General features: G+C 40.7%; 1 protein-coding gene across 1 annotated transcript; it reads left to right on the top strand.

The window, feature by feature from the left end:
• The first annotated feature begins 1,395 nt into the window (after positions 1 to 1,395).
• Positions 1,396 to 14,510, top strand: pnkp (polynucleotide kinase 3'-phosphatase). The gene is made up of 18 exons (XM_063204278.1): positions 1,396 to 1,495; positions 1,991 to 2,111; positions 2,247 to 2,293; positions 2,440 to 2,688; positions 3,087 to 3,368; positions 3,949 to 4,028; positions 4,420 to 4,477; positions 4,664 to 4,771; positions 8,791 to 8,862; positions 10,128 to 10,176; positions 10,325 to 10,395; positions 10,517 to 10,609; positions 11,087 to 11,183; positions 11,571 to 11,632; positions 11,835 to 11,944; positions 12,110 to 12,197; positions 12,688 to 12,755; positions 13,661 to 14,510. Exons 2-18 carry the CDS (start codon positions 1,991 to 1,993, stop codon positions 13,779 to 13,781), a joined length of 1,776 nt encoding a protein of 591 aa, XP_063060348.1. The 5' UTR covers positions 1,396 to 1,495; the 3' UTR covers positions 13,782 to 14,510.
• Positions 14,511 to 15,557: the final 1,047 nt, after the last annotated feature.

Raw genomic sequence — 15,557 nt, 5'->3', positions numbered from 1 at the left:
CTGTGATAACAAGGCGTGTCAATAAAGGGATTACATGATTCACTATGACGATAAGGCAACAATGAGGACTCTGCCCTAATGCAAACTGCTTGCATACATACAGCTTTTCTATAGGGACACTAACTGTATACAGTAGGTGTCGTGCCGAAAAGTGAGTCCCTGCCAGAGCACGAGTGCCCTATTGAAACCAATGACATTTTTTGAGAGAAAATTATACTCATTTTTGCAGAATGAATTACATAATTTATGAACTAAAAATATGCTTATGAAACATTACTCGTCCCCCACTTAACATTTAACAGCTATTTGAATGAAACCGTAACCTTTGTTATGACAATTCTTCGATTCTTTTATGGAAATAATACTGACATTGTAACCAGTTCTTTGTAATACTTCCAGAAGGAATGTAGATGCTTTATTGATAGGCTTTCCATCTTAAATTGTGTCGGATTTGTCTGCAAAAATGGGTAAAAAAAATATCTGAAAAATTGGTCATTGGTTTCCATTGGTTTCAATGAAGGCACTCGTGTTCTGGCAGGGACTCGCTTTTCGGCACGACTACAGGTCAGAGACCTTGTCGGAAGTCCATAAGACACAGTTCATCTTTTAGACCAGTGTTTCCCAACCTTTTTTGTGTCATGTACCCCCTAAGCCTTTTTCAGGGGTTATAGTGAAAAAAAATCCTGAGCCTGAACTTTTCCCCCTGCGACGACAAGATACTGCATAGTGACGTAACGTAGGCCTATTTTGACATATTATTCAAATATTTAATAGCCTGTGTATGACCATTATTCAAGCCTGATAGTAGAAGAAAACCCTGAACCTGTAACACTTTCTGAGATAAGAATAACCTAATGGCTCATTATTATCAATGTTTTATTTTTGCAAACTCTGTCAAGCCTGAAATCAGGCATGGAGCCTGAATACTATCAGCCCTGCTTTTTGTTGCGTCATGACTGAGTACCCCCTAACTCATGTTTCACATTACTTTTTTCTATTGCAGCATGACTATGCTCCATGCATTTGTTAAAATTACATTTTTCCAAGTACCCCTTGCAGTGTGCTCGCGTACCCCTTGTGGTACACATACCCCTGGTTGGGAATCACTGTTCTAGACAAACAGTTCACATCCTTTCCTTCAGTACTTGTGAAATTATACAATAGCTGCCTAAACAGTGGATTTACTTGTTTCATTTGTACAGATCAGTGTGTGCTATGTGCTGACAATTCATGACAATTTTCACGAGCCCAAAACATAGTTCTTATTCTGCACACATTTTAATTACATATTTGTGATTTGCCCTCTTTGTAATAATCCTATGTGTTTGGTATAGGCTATCACCAGTCGATGTGCTTACTATGTGGGTGTAAAAATCTGTGATGTGTGGGGTAGCCCTCTCCAGAAAGTGTTCCTTGCCATCTCAAGACAAGTGAGGGGGAACGAAAATGTGAGGTTGAATTTCTAGTCGGACGTGTTTTCACGAAGCACAAAAAGGTACGTTCTTTTGTACAGACACTTCAGAAGTGGCGTTAACTTTCACCTTAATATCAGATGTTGTTGTTACCACCAACACCGAGCACTTGCAGAACTGCAACGATTAATAAAGTATTGATAGATTTGTGCGTATTGTAAACTTTCCCACCAGGAAAACACCACAACACCACGTAGGCTACTTGCAAGCAAGCGAGCAAGAACGTGCTATGCTATCTCTACCACGAACAAAGTTGTTTGAGTTATTTTTTGTGCAAGCACCTCTAGCCCAAAAAAACAGCAAACTATCATAATCATATTCTACATCTACTCCGTGTGTATCTGCTGGAAAATTCGTTTAGTTTGCTACATGGTCCCATTTAATGCGAGAAGCCTGCTAGGTCAGGGAGCAAAGTACGCATTTTACTACCCTCTAAAGGGCCGAGACTGTATGACTTACCTGGACTGTTGGAAGGAGTTTCCTGTAAAGCTTGTTTTGGTCGGTTGTTGTTATTACAGATGCAGTGTATATTGAAAGGCGTGTCGGGAACTCGCATCTCATTGACTGACGGGCGGGCCCTCATACTTGGCAGGGGAGCAGAATCAGGAGTAGCCGACAAAAAATGTTCCAGGCATCAGGGTGAGTCACGTTACTTCTAGTAGGCACGCAACTTCCCCAACCAGTCATGGATTGCTGCTTTGTGGGTGTTGTGCATTCAAGTGTCTTTGATACTGATTTTTCACCCCTTCTTCATTCTTCTTCTTTCCTTTGTAGTAAAACTAGTTGCCAACTATGCATCTCGTGAAGTACACGTGACACAGGTAATGAACCTACCCCTTCCCAAACTTCAGTCCCATACAGCTTATTGCATTTCCCACAATCAACAAAAAATACCATAACAGAGGACCATGCCATAAGCCTGAACAACTTCAAAGGTATTCAGAATTTAAATGTCCATCTCTCACAGCTGGGTCCCAACCCTTCATCGCTTAACCATGAGGAGTTGCGCCGAGGAAACTCTGGCATCCTGGGTGAGGATGGGACTCTGTTCCTGGTTAACCAGAGCCACCCTTTCACTCTCCACTTCACCGCAAACTCCAACGGCTCTACCTCCGGCCAGAAGAGCAGAGAGTCTGGGAAAGGGAGGGAGGCCCAAAAGGCAACTGAGGCTCCCAAACGCAGCATACAGGACTTCTTCCATCCCTCTCCCAAAAAGGTATGGAAGGAGGGCAAAATCGTTCTCTATTCAGCATGACATTTTTACAGGGTTTTGCTGTGAATGGACGAACACGATAATGTTGGCCACACTACATTGAATGTATTGAGTATTGAGGTCCTTTCAGATGATTTTGGCCCTACAAAAGTTTTCAGCAGCCTTGAAGCAGACTAGTAATTTCAGGAGAATAGGCCAGAAGGTGAATTGAGATTATATCATGGCAAAAAACAGACAAACACCAAACAAATCAAGCTGTTGATAATGATTGAACTCAGTTATATTCCTATCCTTTCATCTTTCTCATCTGTGGCCTTCCCTTCTGTTTTGGTGTCATTGATATTTTCCTCAATGACCATAATGGTCTTGAATACTTTATCCTGGTATGTCTTTCCTTATAGTCCGTGAAGAGACCTCACAGTTCAGAAGAGGATGAGATGGAGCAGAAGCGCGGGCGAACAGAAGCACCTGTTGATGATGATGATGATGATGATGAAGAGGCAGAGAGGGCTGCTGAGGAGAACCTGAGGAGGCTGCAGAGTCTGGCAGAGAGGGCCAGCTCTTCTAAGCCGGCAACGGAGAGGACAGCCCAGATGGGGTCCTCGGCCTGCTCCAAGAGCAACTGGCAGAAGACCGGTCACCTCATCCTGTACACCGCGGCGGGTGTTAGAGGCAGCTCAAAGGTGGGGACCCCCCCCCCACACACACACACACACACACACACGTACACGTACACATTCACATACACACACAGACACACACCTATGCACAGTAGACGGGCAACTCTAATTTCACTGTAGAATTTCTTTTAGTAATTCTATGCATGTGACAAATAAAAGTCATTGATGCCTAGATTCCTAGATTTACTCTGCTTAGACATTGCCCCTGTCATAAATTAGCTGTTACAAAAATGGCAAAGACCAAAATCAGAGTGTATTACTAAAGGCTCTGTGTAATGCCATAGTAATGTTAGGACTATGATAGTGAAGTCTATTTCACACCGATTACCGGTACAGTGTTCCACTAACCCCCAGCGATAACAACAGTGACACTTAAAATGATTTGTCATTTAAAATGTGTGTTTTACAACAGTAGAATATATTAATACAGCAGTACATTAATAAGAAAATTCTTGAGTTTGCCCTCGAGTGGTTGATGTACAGTAGGCATAGGCATGTTTGCTGGCCTCTGTCCTGGAAGGCTTTAAGCGGAGATCATGCGGGACGAGATTATTGTAATTTCAAAGGATTTGCCTCATTTCAGATTGCTGGTTTTGACATTGATGGCTGCATCATCACAACCAAGTCTGGTAAAGTGTTCCCAACGGGTCCAGATGACTGGAGGTGATTAAAAAATACCTTTTTATTACACTGTAAAATAATGTGGGAAACGCATGAATTAACTACTTTACACCGTGCCTCTGTCATAGCATGTCACAGACATAGTAACGACCATATATTCTGTTATTTACAGTAAGACACTCAGTATTGTCATAGCAATGTTGGTACGATGTCGTTGAGCTTTTTCTGCAAACATGTTGCGAAAGCATTTATCATAATTTGCAATCTTTAACAAAATGTTGGGCGTAATTATTTATGTATATAATGTATGTAGATTTGCCTCATCTTTGGAAGGTTGATAAAACTTATTCCATGGGTTACTGATTTCTTTGTGAATAGAATTAGCCCACTCCTAGTTCTAATCACAGTACAACTCCTATCCTTTTTTTGACAGAATTCTCTTCCCTGAGATAAAGCCCAAACTGGCTAGCCTGCTGGGATCCGGTTATAAGGTGTGTTTTGCTTCATGGCTTAAATGGATTTTTGTTGTGAAAGGAACGACAACAATGAAGTGCATTAGGAATTTAAGTAAGGAGAGTAATTGAGTGAGTGAATTTGTCGTAACAATTGCACTGCAGTGTGTGCCACATATGTAAACTGCGAAACCTTATGTCTTGTTTTCTCTCCCTGTTAATCAGGTTGTGTTTTTCACCAATCAAATGGGCATAGCGAAGGGCTCCCTAAAAGAAGAGGTGTTTAAATCCAAAGTGGAAGACATTCTGCAGACACTTAAGTTGCCTGTGCAGGTATGTTGGGAGATAAAAGCCTTATAGCTCTACATGACGCTGGGAGAAATGTACGTAATGTAAGTCATCTTGTGTACATATTTTTCCCCCTCACTGTAGTCATCGTTAACTAGCAGTACTGTTGGACAGACACACATACAACGCTGGATACACTTATACACACTGTTGGACACAAACATGCAATGTTGGACACACACACATACACACACACATACACACACACACACACACACACACACACACACACACACACACACACACACACACACACACACACACACACACACACACACACACACACACACACACATACACACACACATACACACAACATGACATTACAGTACACTTAGCTGACGCTTTTAAGTTATGGTATTAACCCATGGATGCCTGGGGCACCTGCAAAAAAGGGTGCTGAGTGCCTGAGCCCTTTTTAAGAAAAGCTGCCCTCAGCCTATAAAAACCTAAATATCTCAGCTTCTGAAGCACATAAAATATGCACAAAGTTCCATTTAAACGCTAAGACCCTCATCTTTCATTATAATGTGTTCATTCATCTCAAACAAACAGAGATGTTTAATAAAGTTGTCTCAAATCTCATGAGCCTGAATGTTGCGTAATGTAGCTCCAGGCGCCAGGGCCAATGTTGCGCAACGCAACATCAGGCATCAATGGGTTAACAGGGCATTGGTTACAGTCTCTGGAACAGTATTTGGTTAGATGCCTTGCTCAAGGGCACTTCAGCCATGGAGTGCGGTTGGAAGGGGAAGGGTGTAACCCTCTGGTCTAAAGCCCATATGGGTCATTTCACGTGAAATCAGACACTTTGGGACCCGACCGACACGGATTTCAGTCATACTTGGTGTGCCTTTTCAGTAGCAAGGTAGCACCCCAGAACTGCATTGGTTTGAATCTGACACTAATATTAAGGGAGAAACAGACTAGGAAAGGTTCACATGTGAGGGTAGGACACTATACATTCAGCCTTGAATATATCAGTCAGTGTTAGTCACAAAAAGATGCCTATGGTGTTGTTTGAAAGCTCTTTTCTGGCTCTACATATTACACAATCACCTTGGAATACAACTACTCTCAGAATATGAATTATGATGAATTGAAAAAATTAAAAATTGAATATCTAAAAAACTCCTATTTTTAAAATGGCCAGTTCCTTGGTCCAAACGTAGCCGGCAATGTCATGAGCAGCACCTAAAATGCTGGTGTTCGGGTTGTTATTCATTTCAGAGATAATTTGACTCACATATATGGCGTCATACAGACCACTTACTAATAATATGGTAATACCATAGGAGCATCACATGACAAAACAAAAACAAAACAAAAATGGTCAGTGTCCATGGTCCCAGGTTTCAGAAACTAAGGCAGATGTCCATTTATACACACCAAATGATGATATGTGAATGTTTGAACATTCCTTCTCTGTGTACCTGTGCCATCTTCCCTTTACCGTACTTTAAAGAGATAATCAATGGCTACACTCTCATTTGTACTCTACCAGTGCATTTGAAGCAGCAGCTGTGTCTTTTGTAGATAATGTATAAGTATGTCCCGTTGCAGTTACAGGTTCCACTACCAGAAGCACATCCTGATGATCCATGACAAGTCTATCTGGTCTGAAGGGAAAAGTGAAGGATGGAGATGGGCCATGAGGATGCAGGAAGTTCAGTTTCACCTCTCCAGTGCTCGGCATACATTCCTCAGCACATGCTAGCCACCAGTTGCCATCATATACAGCTACAAACATACCCTTTGATGCTTGAAAATGTAACACATTCCTTTACTGATCTCACTCTTTCAACTCTGCCTTCTCTGAATGCTGGAAAATGGCCTAACTTCCACTGTGTCCATTGACAATGGGCAGAAGCTGTGTAGTTTTTGAGTACCTGAATAGTTCTTGCAGATTCAAACCTTTTCAACAGGTTCTCAGCTTCATGATGGTACATCTCTGTTGTGGCAAACTGGCAATGGATGTTCTTGACATTATCCTTGACTGACTCCCTTGAACCAGGAACGTTTTTAAATCTATAGTTTTGTAATTCAAGATGCTATTCAATCATTTCACTGGAACAACCAGTGCAGGCCACAATCCCATCCATATGTATGCTACTACCAAGATCAGTTGAAAACTGGGAAAAAAATCTGTTTTGTTGTTATTTCAGACTGCAACATTCATGATACAATTGCTGTACATCTGTTTCAGAAGCTCCTAATTCAGTTCCTCAGTGACACTTCATCAATGACAGAACGTCCAAAAGAAGATCCTATATTTTTTCTGATGGCTGTGCTGCACAATATAGGAACCTCAAAAACACAACAAATTTGTGCCACCACGAGGGCAAGATTTTCACATACCTGCAGAGTGCAACTTTTTTTGCCACATCACATGGCAAAGGTCCATGTGATGGCGTTGGAGGGACAGTTTAAATGGCTTGCTGCACGAGCAAGTCTGCAACGTCCTATTGACAATTAAATTTGTAACACCAAACTGTTTGAATTTGTTCAAGGGATAATGTCAAGAACATCCATTGCCAGTTTGCCACAACAGAGATGTACCATCATGAAGCTGAGAACCTGTTGAAAAGGTTGGAATCTGCAAGAACTATTGCAGGTACTCAAAAACTACACAGCTTCTGCCCATTGTCAATGCCCATTTTCAGCATTCAGAGAAGGCAGAGTTGAAAGAGTGAGCTCAGTAAAGGAATGTGTTACATTTTCAAGCATCAAAGGGTATGTTGTAGCTGTATATGATGGCAACTGGTGGCTAGCATGTGCTGAGGAATGTATGCCGAGCACTGGAGAGGTGAAACTGAACTTCCTGCATCCTCATGGGCCATCTCCATCCTTCACTTTTCCCTTCAGACCAGATAGATTTGTCATGGATCATCAGGATGTGCTTCTGGTAGTGGAACCTGTAACTTCAACGGGACGTACTTATACATTATCTACAAAAGACACAGCTGCTGCTTCAAATGCACTGGTAGAGTACAAAATGAGAGTGTAGCAATTGATTATCTCTTTAAAGTATGGTAAAGGGAAGATGGCACATGTACACAGAGAAGGAATGTTCAAACATTCACATATCATCATTTGGTGTGTATAAATTGACATCTGCCCTTAGTTTCTGAAACCTGGGACCATGGACTCCGGACCATTTTTGTTTTGTTTTTGTTTTGTCATGTGATGCTACTATGGTATTACCATATTATTAGTAAGTGGTCTGTATGACGCCATATATGTGAGTCAAATTATCTCTGAAATGAATAACAACCCGAACACCAGCATTTTAGGTGCTGCTCATGACATTGCCGGCTACGTTTGGTCAAGGAACTGGCCATTTTAAAATATGAGTTTTTTAGATATTCAATTTTTAATTTTTCAATTTATCATAATTCATATTCTGAGAGTAGTTGTATTCCAAGGTGATTGTGTAATATGTAGAGCCAGAAAAGAGCTTTCAAACAACACCACAGGCATCTTTTTGTGACTAACACTGACTGATATATTCAAGGCTGAATGTAGAGTCCTACCCTCACATGTGAACCTTTCCTAGTCTGTTTCTCCCTTAATATTAGTGTCAGATTCAAACCAATGCAGTTCTGGGGTGCTACCTTGCTACTGAAAAGGCACACCAAGTATGATTGAAATCCGTGTCGGTCGGGTCCCAAAGTGTCTGATTTCACGTGAAATGACCCATATCCTTAAACATTAGACCATATCAGACGCACAAAACACTTATATACTGTACATGTGAAGAGCTTTATTGCTAAATGACCTATATCCATTTTGGTAAATTGACATGTTTGTATTCAGCATTGTATTGCAAAATACATTTTATGTAAGTTTTTATAAGTATGTCCTCAAAATATTTGAATGTCAAGAATTCACACATAGATGAAAGGGCGTCTGAACAGTCATTTCCAATAATAAAATGCAAAAGTCAAGAAATGGCATTCAAGTCATTTTGCACAACTCTTCATGTATTGTTGGTTTTGTTTCAGGTGTTTGTGGCTGCAGGTCCAGGGGTTTACAGGAAGCCAGTAACAGGAATGTGGAAGCATTTATGTGAACAGGTACGTAGATACATATAATATGTACATACAATATACATAAATAATATGGCTTTGTTCATTTGTAGACCTACTATTCTATTGTGTATTGAGTACAGTACCATTGACAGTTGCCATGTACCCAGAATAGTGAACACTGCCACCCTGTGTATGTGAAGGGGTATTACAAAAATACCTGTAACGAGCAGGGTTGCCAGATGTAACCGGTGATTTCCAGCCAAAAAAAAAGCTCAAATCTAGATCTTTGTGTAGACTGGGACTCGGTTTGGTCTAATTTAAGTTTGACTTCTAAGAACCTTGCACATCAACTGATCCACTTCAAAACCATTCACAGAGCATACATTACACCTTATAGAAGGTTTCAGATGAAACTGCAGGCTTCATATGACTGTCATATTTGCAATTGTTCCTCACCTGGAACATTCTTACATATGTTTTGGAGTTGTCCCATCATATCCGATTTCTGGTCTCATGTAAATTCTGTATTATCCCAGTTGCTTGATATTTCCTATTTTCCTAACCCTGCTCTTTGTCTCCTTAATGATACGTCTGATATTCCTCTTAAACTTGTTCAATGTGAAATGCCTTTCGCTGGCTTTACATCTGCAAAGAAAACAATTACAAAACACTGGTTCACTCCTGATGTTTGTATGAAGTCCTTTTGGATACACAGCCTTACTAAAATTGTCAATATGGAACTGACAACTGCACGTCTAAACAAAGCTCGACCTGCTACTGTGGAATCCTGGAAACAGTTTTCATTAAAGTTAATTTCTTGGATGAGATGTTAGGTCATATTACCATGCCTTATCCATCATTCTGCCATGTAAAACTCCAGTTTTATATTTTCTTTCTTTTCTAGTGTTTCACTATTGTTGTATGATGATCCTCAATATGTCTGTAACCCCACACCACACCCCACCCCCCCCTTTCCCCCTGTTGAAAATCAATAAAATATTGATCACAAAAAAAAAAGCTCAAATCATCCTGGTGGAGGCACTAAATTCCAAATTAACTGAATTTGAAGGATTTCTTTTCAAGTCTATGAACATATATTTACAGAAAAATCGGCCCAATATTTTTTTTAACCTGCAGATAGTCATAGTAAACGGCCCAGTTGGGTAGGAAAACACCCAATCTGGCAACCCTGGTAATGAGGTGGTTTCATTGTGGTTTCAGAGCAGCAAGCAACTTTAGAACTAATGTACCCAATAGTTATAGGTGCAACACCCGTTGTTTCTTTTATTCATTGTGGTTTCAAAATGCAGGCAAATGATGGAATTCCGGTTGACAAATCGCAGAGTTTTTACGTCGGAGGTCAGTATTTCTGAAATTACAGAATATGCTACTGATGAATTATTGTAAATACAAAGACCCAGTGTTAAGAAAACGCGTAGCATTAGAAGCAGTAGTACAACTGTGGTTGTGGTAAATGTAATGCATAACTGGTTGACTGTTTGAACAGACGCGGCTGGGCGACCAGCAAACTGGGCCCCTGGCAAGAAGAAAAAAGACTTCTCATGCAGTGACCGACTGGTAAGACACAGCAGGGGATGGATGGATGGATGGGTGGATGGATGGAATACAAGATGTTTCTTTTGCTTTTACATGACAAAGTGTAGTGTAACTGCTTCCATCATGTGAACTCTCCCCCCAGTTTGCCTTAAACCTCAGCCTGAGGTTCGAGACACCAGAGGAGTACTTCCTGGGCTGGAAGAAGGCCCAGTTCAACATGCCGACGTTTGATCCAGTAAGTAATGCTGTGACGAACAATACTATAACAGACAATACTATAACGGCCAGACAAACGTATGACAGCCTCACTGCCTTAGTTTTGTTTCAATGTTGATTATTTATCTCTTGATAGCTATCTTCAGCAGATGTAGAAATGTACTGATTCAGTTGCTTGCCCCCAAAGACCTCTTTTTAAACAATCAGTTGAGCACAATTCCTCTAAAGCCTCCAGCAAGTTCATGGTTTCTCTTCATTTAGTGGTGCTTGCACAGTTAACAACATTGTAATAGCAGTAACAAAAACACTGGGTATGAAATCATCAGCTTAATTACAATTCCAATTACAAGTCGCCTGGCAAATACCTGTGAATCCAACACAAAACCCCTTCTGCTATTCATTCCATATTTCATAGAACTTTGTGATCAGATCCTGCTAGTGATTTTGGTCGTGCATAAGTTAACGCCTAACTCACTGTTGGAAATATTTCTTTCAGAGGAAGCTTGACCCTAATGGGCGCCTGTTCGATCCCCCCTCAGCCTCTCTGACCTCCAGCTCTCCAGAGGTCGTGGTGGCCGTGGGATTCCCAGGATGTAAGTGTGACCTGCTTTAAACAGCTCTCTACTAATTTAGTAGAGTATCATTTATTAATCCTGAAGGAAATTAAGGTGTCCAGTAGCATACATGCATAAATACAGAATACACAAGACATTACACACATATCATTGCACATATATTACCCCAAAGCACACGCTTGTACATTTAGCTAAAGGCAGATCACACACACACAAACACACAGCTGAGTGGTACAGAGCACAGAGCAGCCGGAACAGGCGGAACAGTGTCCAGGAGTGTCAAAAGTCACGGTGCATGGTCCAGAGAAAAGCCGGGGTCAAACCACTCAATTACTTTTACACTTATTGGATTATGGAATCTGGTCTGTTTCTTTATTGGAAAACCTTTCACCTCTTTTGCTTTAGCTGGAAAGTCCACATTCTTCCACAAGCACATGGTGCCAAAGGGCTACACATACGTCAACCGGGTAAGTTTACCTGTAGTTTTACACAAAATTTCATATTTCATTACAAATGATGCTAGAACCAATACAATAAGAAAATCTAGAGATACTAAGTACTTTGATATTGTGAATTATGAATGTCGTATTTTTTATTAAAGCTGGTTAAGTGTAAAATTAACTCTTGGTATTTGTCCTGGGCATCCTGTTCCCATTGGCCGTCTCCTAGGATACGCTGGGCTCATGGCAGAGCTGTGTGACGGCTTGTGAGAAGGCTCTGAAGCAGGGACACAGCGTTGCCATCGACAACACCAACCCCGACCTCGAGTCTCGCAAACGGTACAGTCGTCATCCATTACACTGCAGCATGTACTGTCAATAAATCATAATCTGTCACCATTTACTGTTTTTTTTAATGTAAGGAATCACCATTTACTGTATTCATTACGTAATCAATCACCATTTTATGTTTTTTAAATAATTTCCAATATTTGTGTGCTGCAGGTATATAGACGTTAGTCTCAAAGCAGGCGTGCCTTGTCGCTGCTTCAATTTCACTGCGTCTATGGAACTGGCCAGACACAACAATAAGGTAAGTGCTCTCATGATTTACTTTCTTTTTAAAGAGTTGGGGATGCCCTGCCTCAGTTGGCAAAGGGAGCCGTACCATACATCCAGGGACCCGAGTTCGAATCCGGCTCTAGGTCTTTTCTCGAGGCTTCCCCCATCTCTCTTCCACTTGTTTCCTGTCCACTCTCTGACTGTTCTATCGTGAATACAGGCATACAAAGCCCAACAATATGGAATAAATAAAAGAGTTCTGTGTACATTCAGGAAGCAGTAGTATTTGCATAGCCTGGTATGACCGACCATAGTATTTGCATAGCAGACTGCAAAAAATGGCTAATTTTGACCCTTATGAGAAACATGTACAAGTATTATCTGTCTGCTTATGCACTTACATAAAGACATAAAATAAGATATTCCTTAACCAAAGCTAAATATACAGAAGAAACAGCTAAACATACAATTATATCGCCAGTTATAAACAATGAACTGGTTTTTTTTTGGTTTTTTTTCAGTTTCGGGAGATGGTTCCTTCAGACACAAAACACATGAAAGTCAACGACATGATCTTCCATAGCTACAAGTAAGTCATTTTAATGAGCTCTTTAAACCCATTAAAATACTGTAGTGCTGTCATACTCTGGCACAGCCCCTCATACACCAGAGCACTAAAAACCTGAAATGTATTGCTCAGGGTGCAATTTGTAGGAGGGGATTTCCCACCCATTATGATTTTCACATTTCATATTTCCACTTCCAAAATTATTATGTCGAATTAATGTTACTCCGTTGAAGTTGCTTTAAATAGCCCCCTTCTAGTTATTGGACAAGTCGCACCAGGATGTGTTTGTGATGTATGTGTGTTGTATATCAAGTCAAGTTGGTTTTTATTGTCAATTTCTTTACATGCACTGGTCATACAAAGAATTTGAAATTGCGTTTCTTGCTCTCCCATGCAGACATAGACTAATCTAGGTAAGGACATAGACAGTATAGACATAGACAGTACTCATACATGGACATAAGACAGTATGGACATAGACAGTGCTCATACAGACATTTAAAGTGCAAGACTGGACAACAGAAGACTTATAGAGAACATACATTAAGAGGAGGTATTTTGTTGTGCTTTTTCTAAGTCCTTTATAGCGTTCTGACATAGTAATAGTAGCATTTGAAGAAAAATAAATATTAAAAAGGTCTGGTGTGTATATGCTAATGTTAAAGAAGATCCAGGACACACCGGAGAAAGAGCTGCTGACGACCCGATGGAAAGAAAAAAGTGCTACACTCATGAGTTAATGCCTAAAGTTTACTGCTGTGACAATGTTTCGGCCACAATGGCCTTCCTTGGGTCATGTGGACATGCTAATAAGCACCTTACCTTAGGAATTAATGCTGTATTGCTGTTTCCACTTCATGTCCATGTTTGAGAGCCAACACTGCCATGATATTGACGATGCTGCTTCTGAACGTGTTTGTGAACAGGAAGAAGTTTGAGGAGCCCAGTCTGTCTGAGGGCTTCTCGGAAATCGTGCAGATCCACTTTGTCCCTCACTTCAAGAACAGCCAAGAGGAAGCTCTCTTCATGCAGTTCTCTGAAGGGTGAACACTGGGAAGCTGACAAGGGTGGGACAAAGGGGTATGTTGTCCCAGGTCCAGGAAGTTGGGGTGGGGTGCAGAATCGGGCCATTATTGTGTAGTATGTATTGGGTGGTGGGCCCTTTTAGATGGCTTTGTCCTGGCCCGGCCAAAGCTGTCAACGGCCCTGGGTGAACAGCAAGTTAGCTGTGACTAAGACAGCCCAAATGTCATCCATGTTTGAAAGCCATATGATATGTGTTTGGAGACCAAATCATCAATGTTAGATAGAATCTTGATTAGTAAATCACAGAGGTGTACAAAGTAGATGTAGAAGTAAAATAAAAATAAAAACACTCATTAGGCTCAGTGCAATTTCTGGTGTAACAACAACTGTGGTAATATCTCAAATACTGATTGTACTTGCATCATTAATTTACTTCACACTTCTACTTCCACTTGAGATACACCTGGAGCATTGGTTATAATCGGTGTTGTCCATGCCACTGTCTAATTTCTGGTTTGAGGCAGTATGATCCACTGTCTAGTCTAAGGGGTCTTTATCAAGTGTTAACGACCTCACACCAACTGCAGTCAGCCTTCTTTGTACTAACACTACTGTTTTATAGGCCCATAGCTGGGCAGATGTTTGTCATTCAGTTTACTTAACATTTTGTAAAGCATTTGGTTTAATTGCTGTAGCTGAGACCACATTTTGAGGCAAATGCAATAAACATTGATTTGTTTTTTCCTTTAATGGTCTTTCTAGTTTTATTTTCATATAACAAAAGAAACATACAGCTCTGGAAATAAAGAAGAGACCACTTCAAATGTATCATGTTTTCTGTACCACTTAAAGGTACAGTTGTGTTAATAAAAATAGCAGTGCCTTCACAAAGATGAGTAAAAGTCAAAATTCTTCAAATAAATTGCACTTTAATGACCAAAAATGTTTGAGGACACTGTGCATCCACTGCACATTGTATTTCAAAGAAGAAAATTGGGAAAAGTAATTCAATTTCATAGTAGTTAGTTCATAGTTCAAGTATTTCATAGAAAGTGGAGAAATGTTAAAAAAAATAGCAGTGTTGACATCTGTCTTCGGAAACTCGCCAAACTAACAAATTCTTGTCAATTCACCTTGCTGAGCATCCTAAACTAATATTTTGTTACATAACCATGGTTTTCAATAAAAGTTTCGCATCTTTGGTGCATGGAGTCGACCAAAGTCCGGCAATGGTCAACAGGTATTATGCAGCCTAGGTTAGTTGTACTACATTCCACATTTCCTTTGTCTTTCTTGGTTTTTCCTCATTAACAGCCTGTTTCATGTCAGCCCATATCTGATCTTATCTAATGGTGGTGCAAGTATCATGATGGGTATGTTTTTGTACTACGTTTGTTCTATGATGTTGGTTCTATTTACTGCATATCAGGGACCATGGATCTACATCAGGATACTGGAATAAATCATGTTGCCTCATACTGAAGAGAACGTGCCTTTGACGTGGATGTCTCAACAAGACAATGACCCCAAACACACCAACAAGTGAGCAGAATCATGGTTCCAGACAAACAGCATCCAACTAATGGAGTGGCCAGCACAATTCCCGGACCTTAATCCCATCGAAAACTTGTGGGCGGACATAAAAAATGCTGTTCATGAGGAAAAAGAATCTAGGAGTCTAGGAATTCACAGTGGCCTTTGCAGCTGGATACTAAACTTCCTCTCAGCACGGAAACAGGTGGTGAGAATGGGCTCCATCACATCATCCTCCTTGACCATCAGCACGGGAGCTCCGCA

This window comes from Engraulis encrasicolus, chromosome 8 (assembly GCF_034702125.1).
Source record: "Engraulis encrasicolus isolate BLACKSEA-1 chromosome 8, IST_EnEncr_1.0, whole genome shotgun sequence".
Classification (NCBI taxonomy): domain Eukaryota; kingdom Metazoa; phylum Chordata; class Actinopteri; order Clupeiformes; family Engraulidae; genus Engraulis; species Engraulis encrasicolus.
Note: the sequence above shows the minus strand (reverse complement) of the source record. Positions and strands in the feature narration are given on the sequence as shown.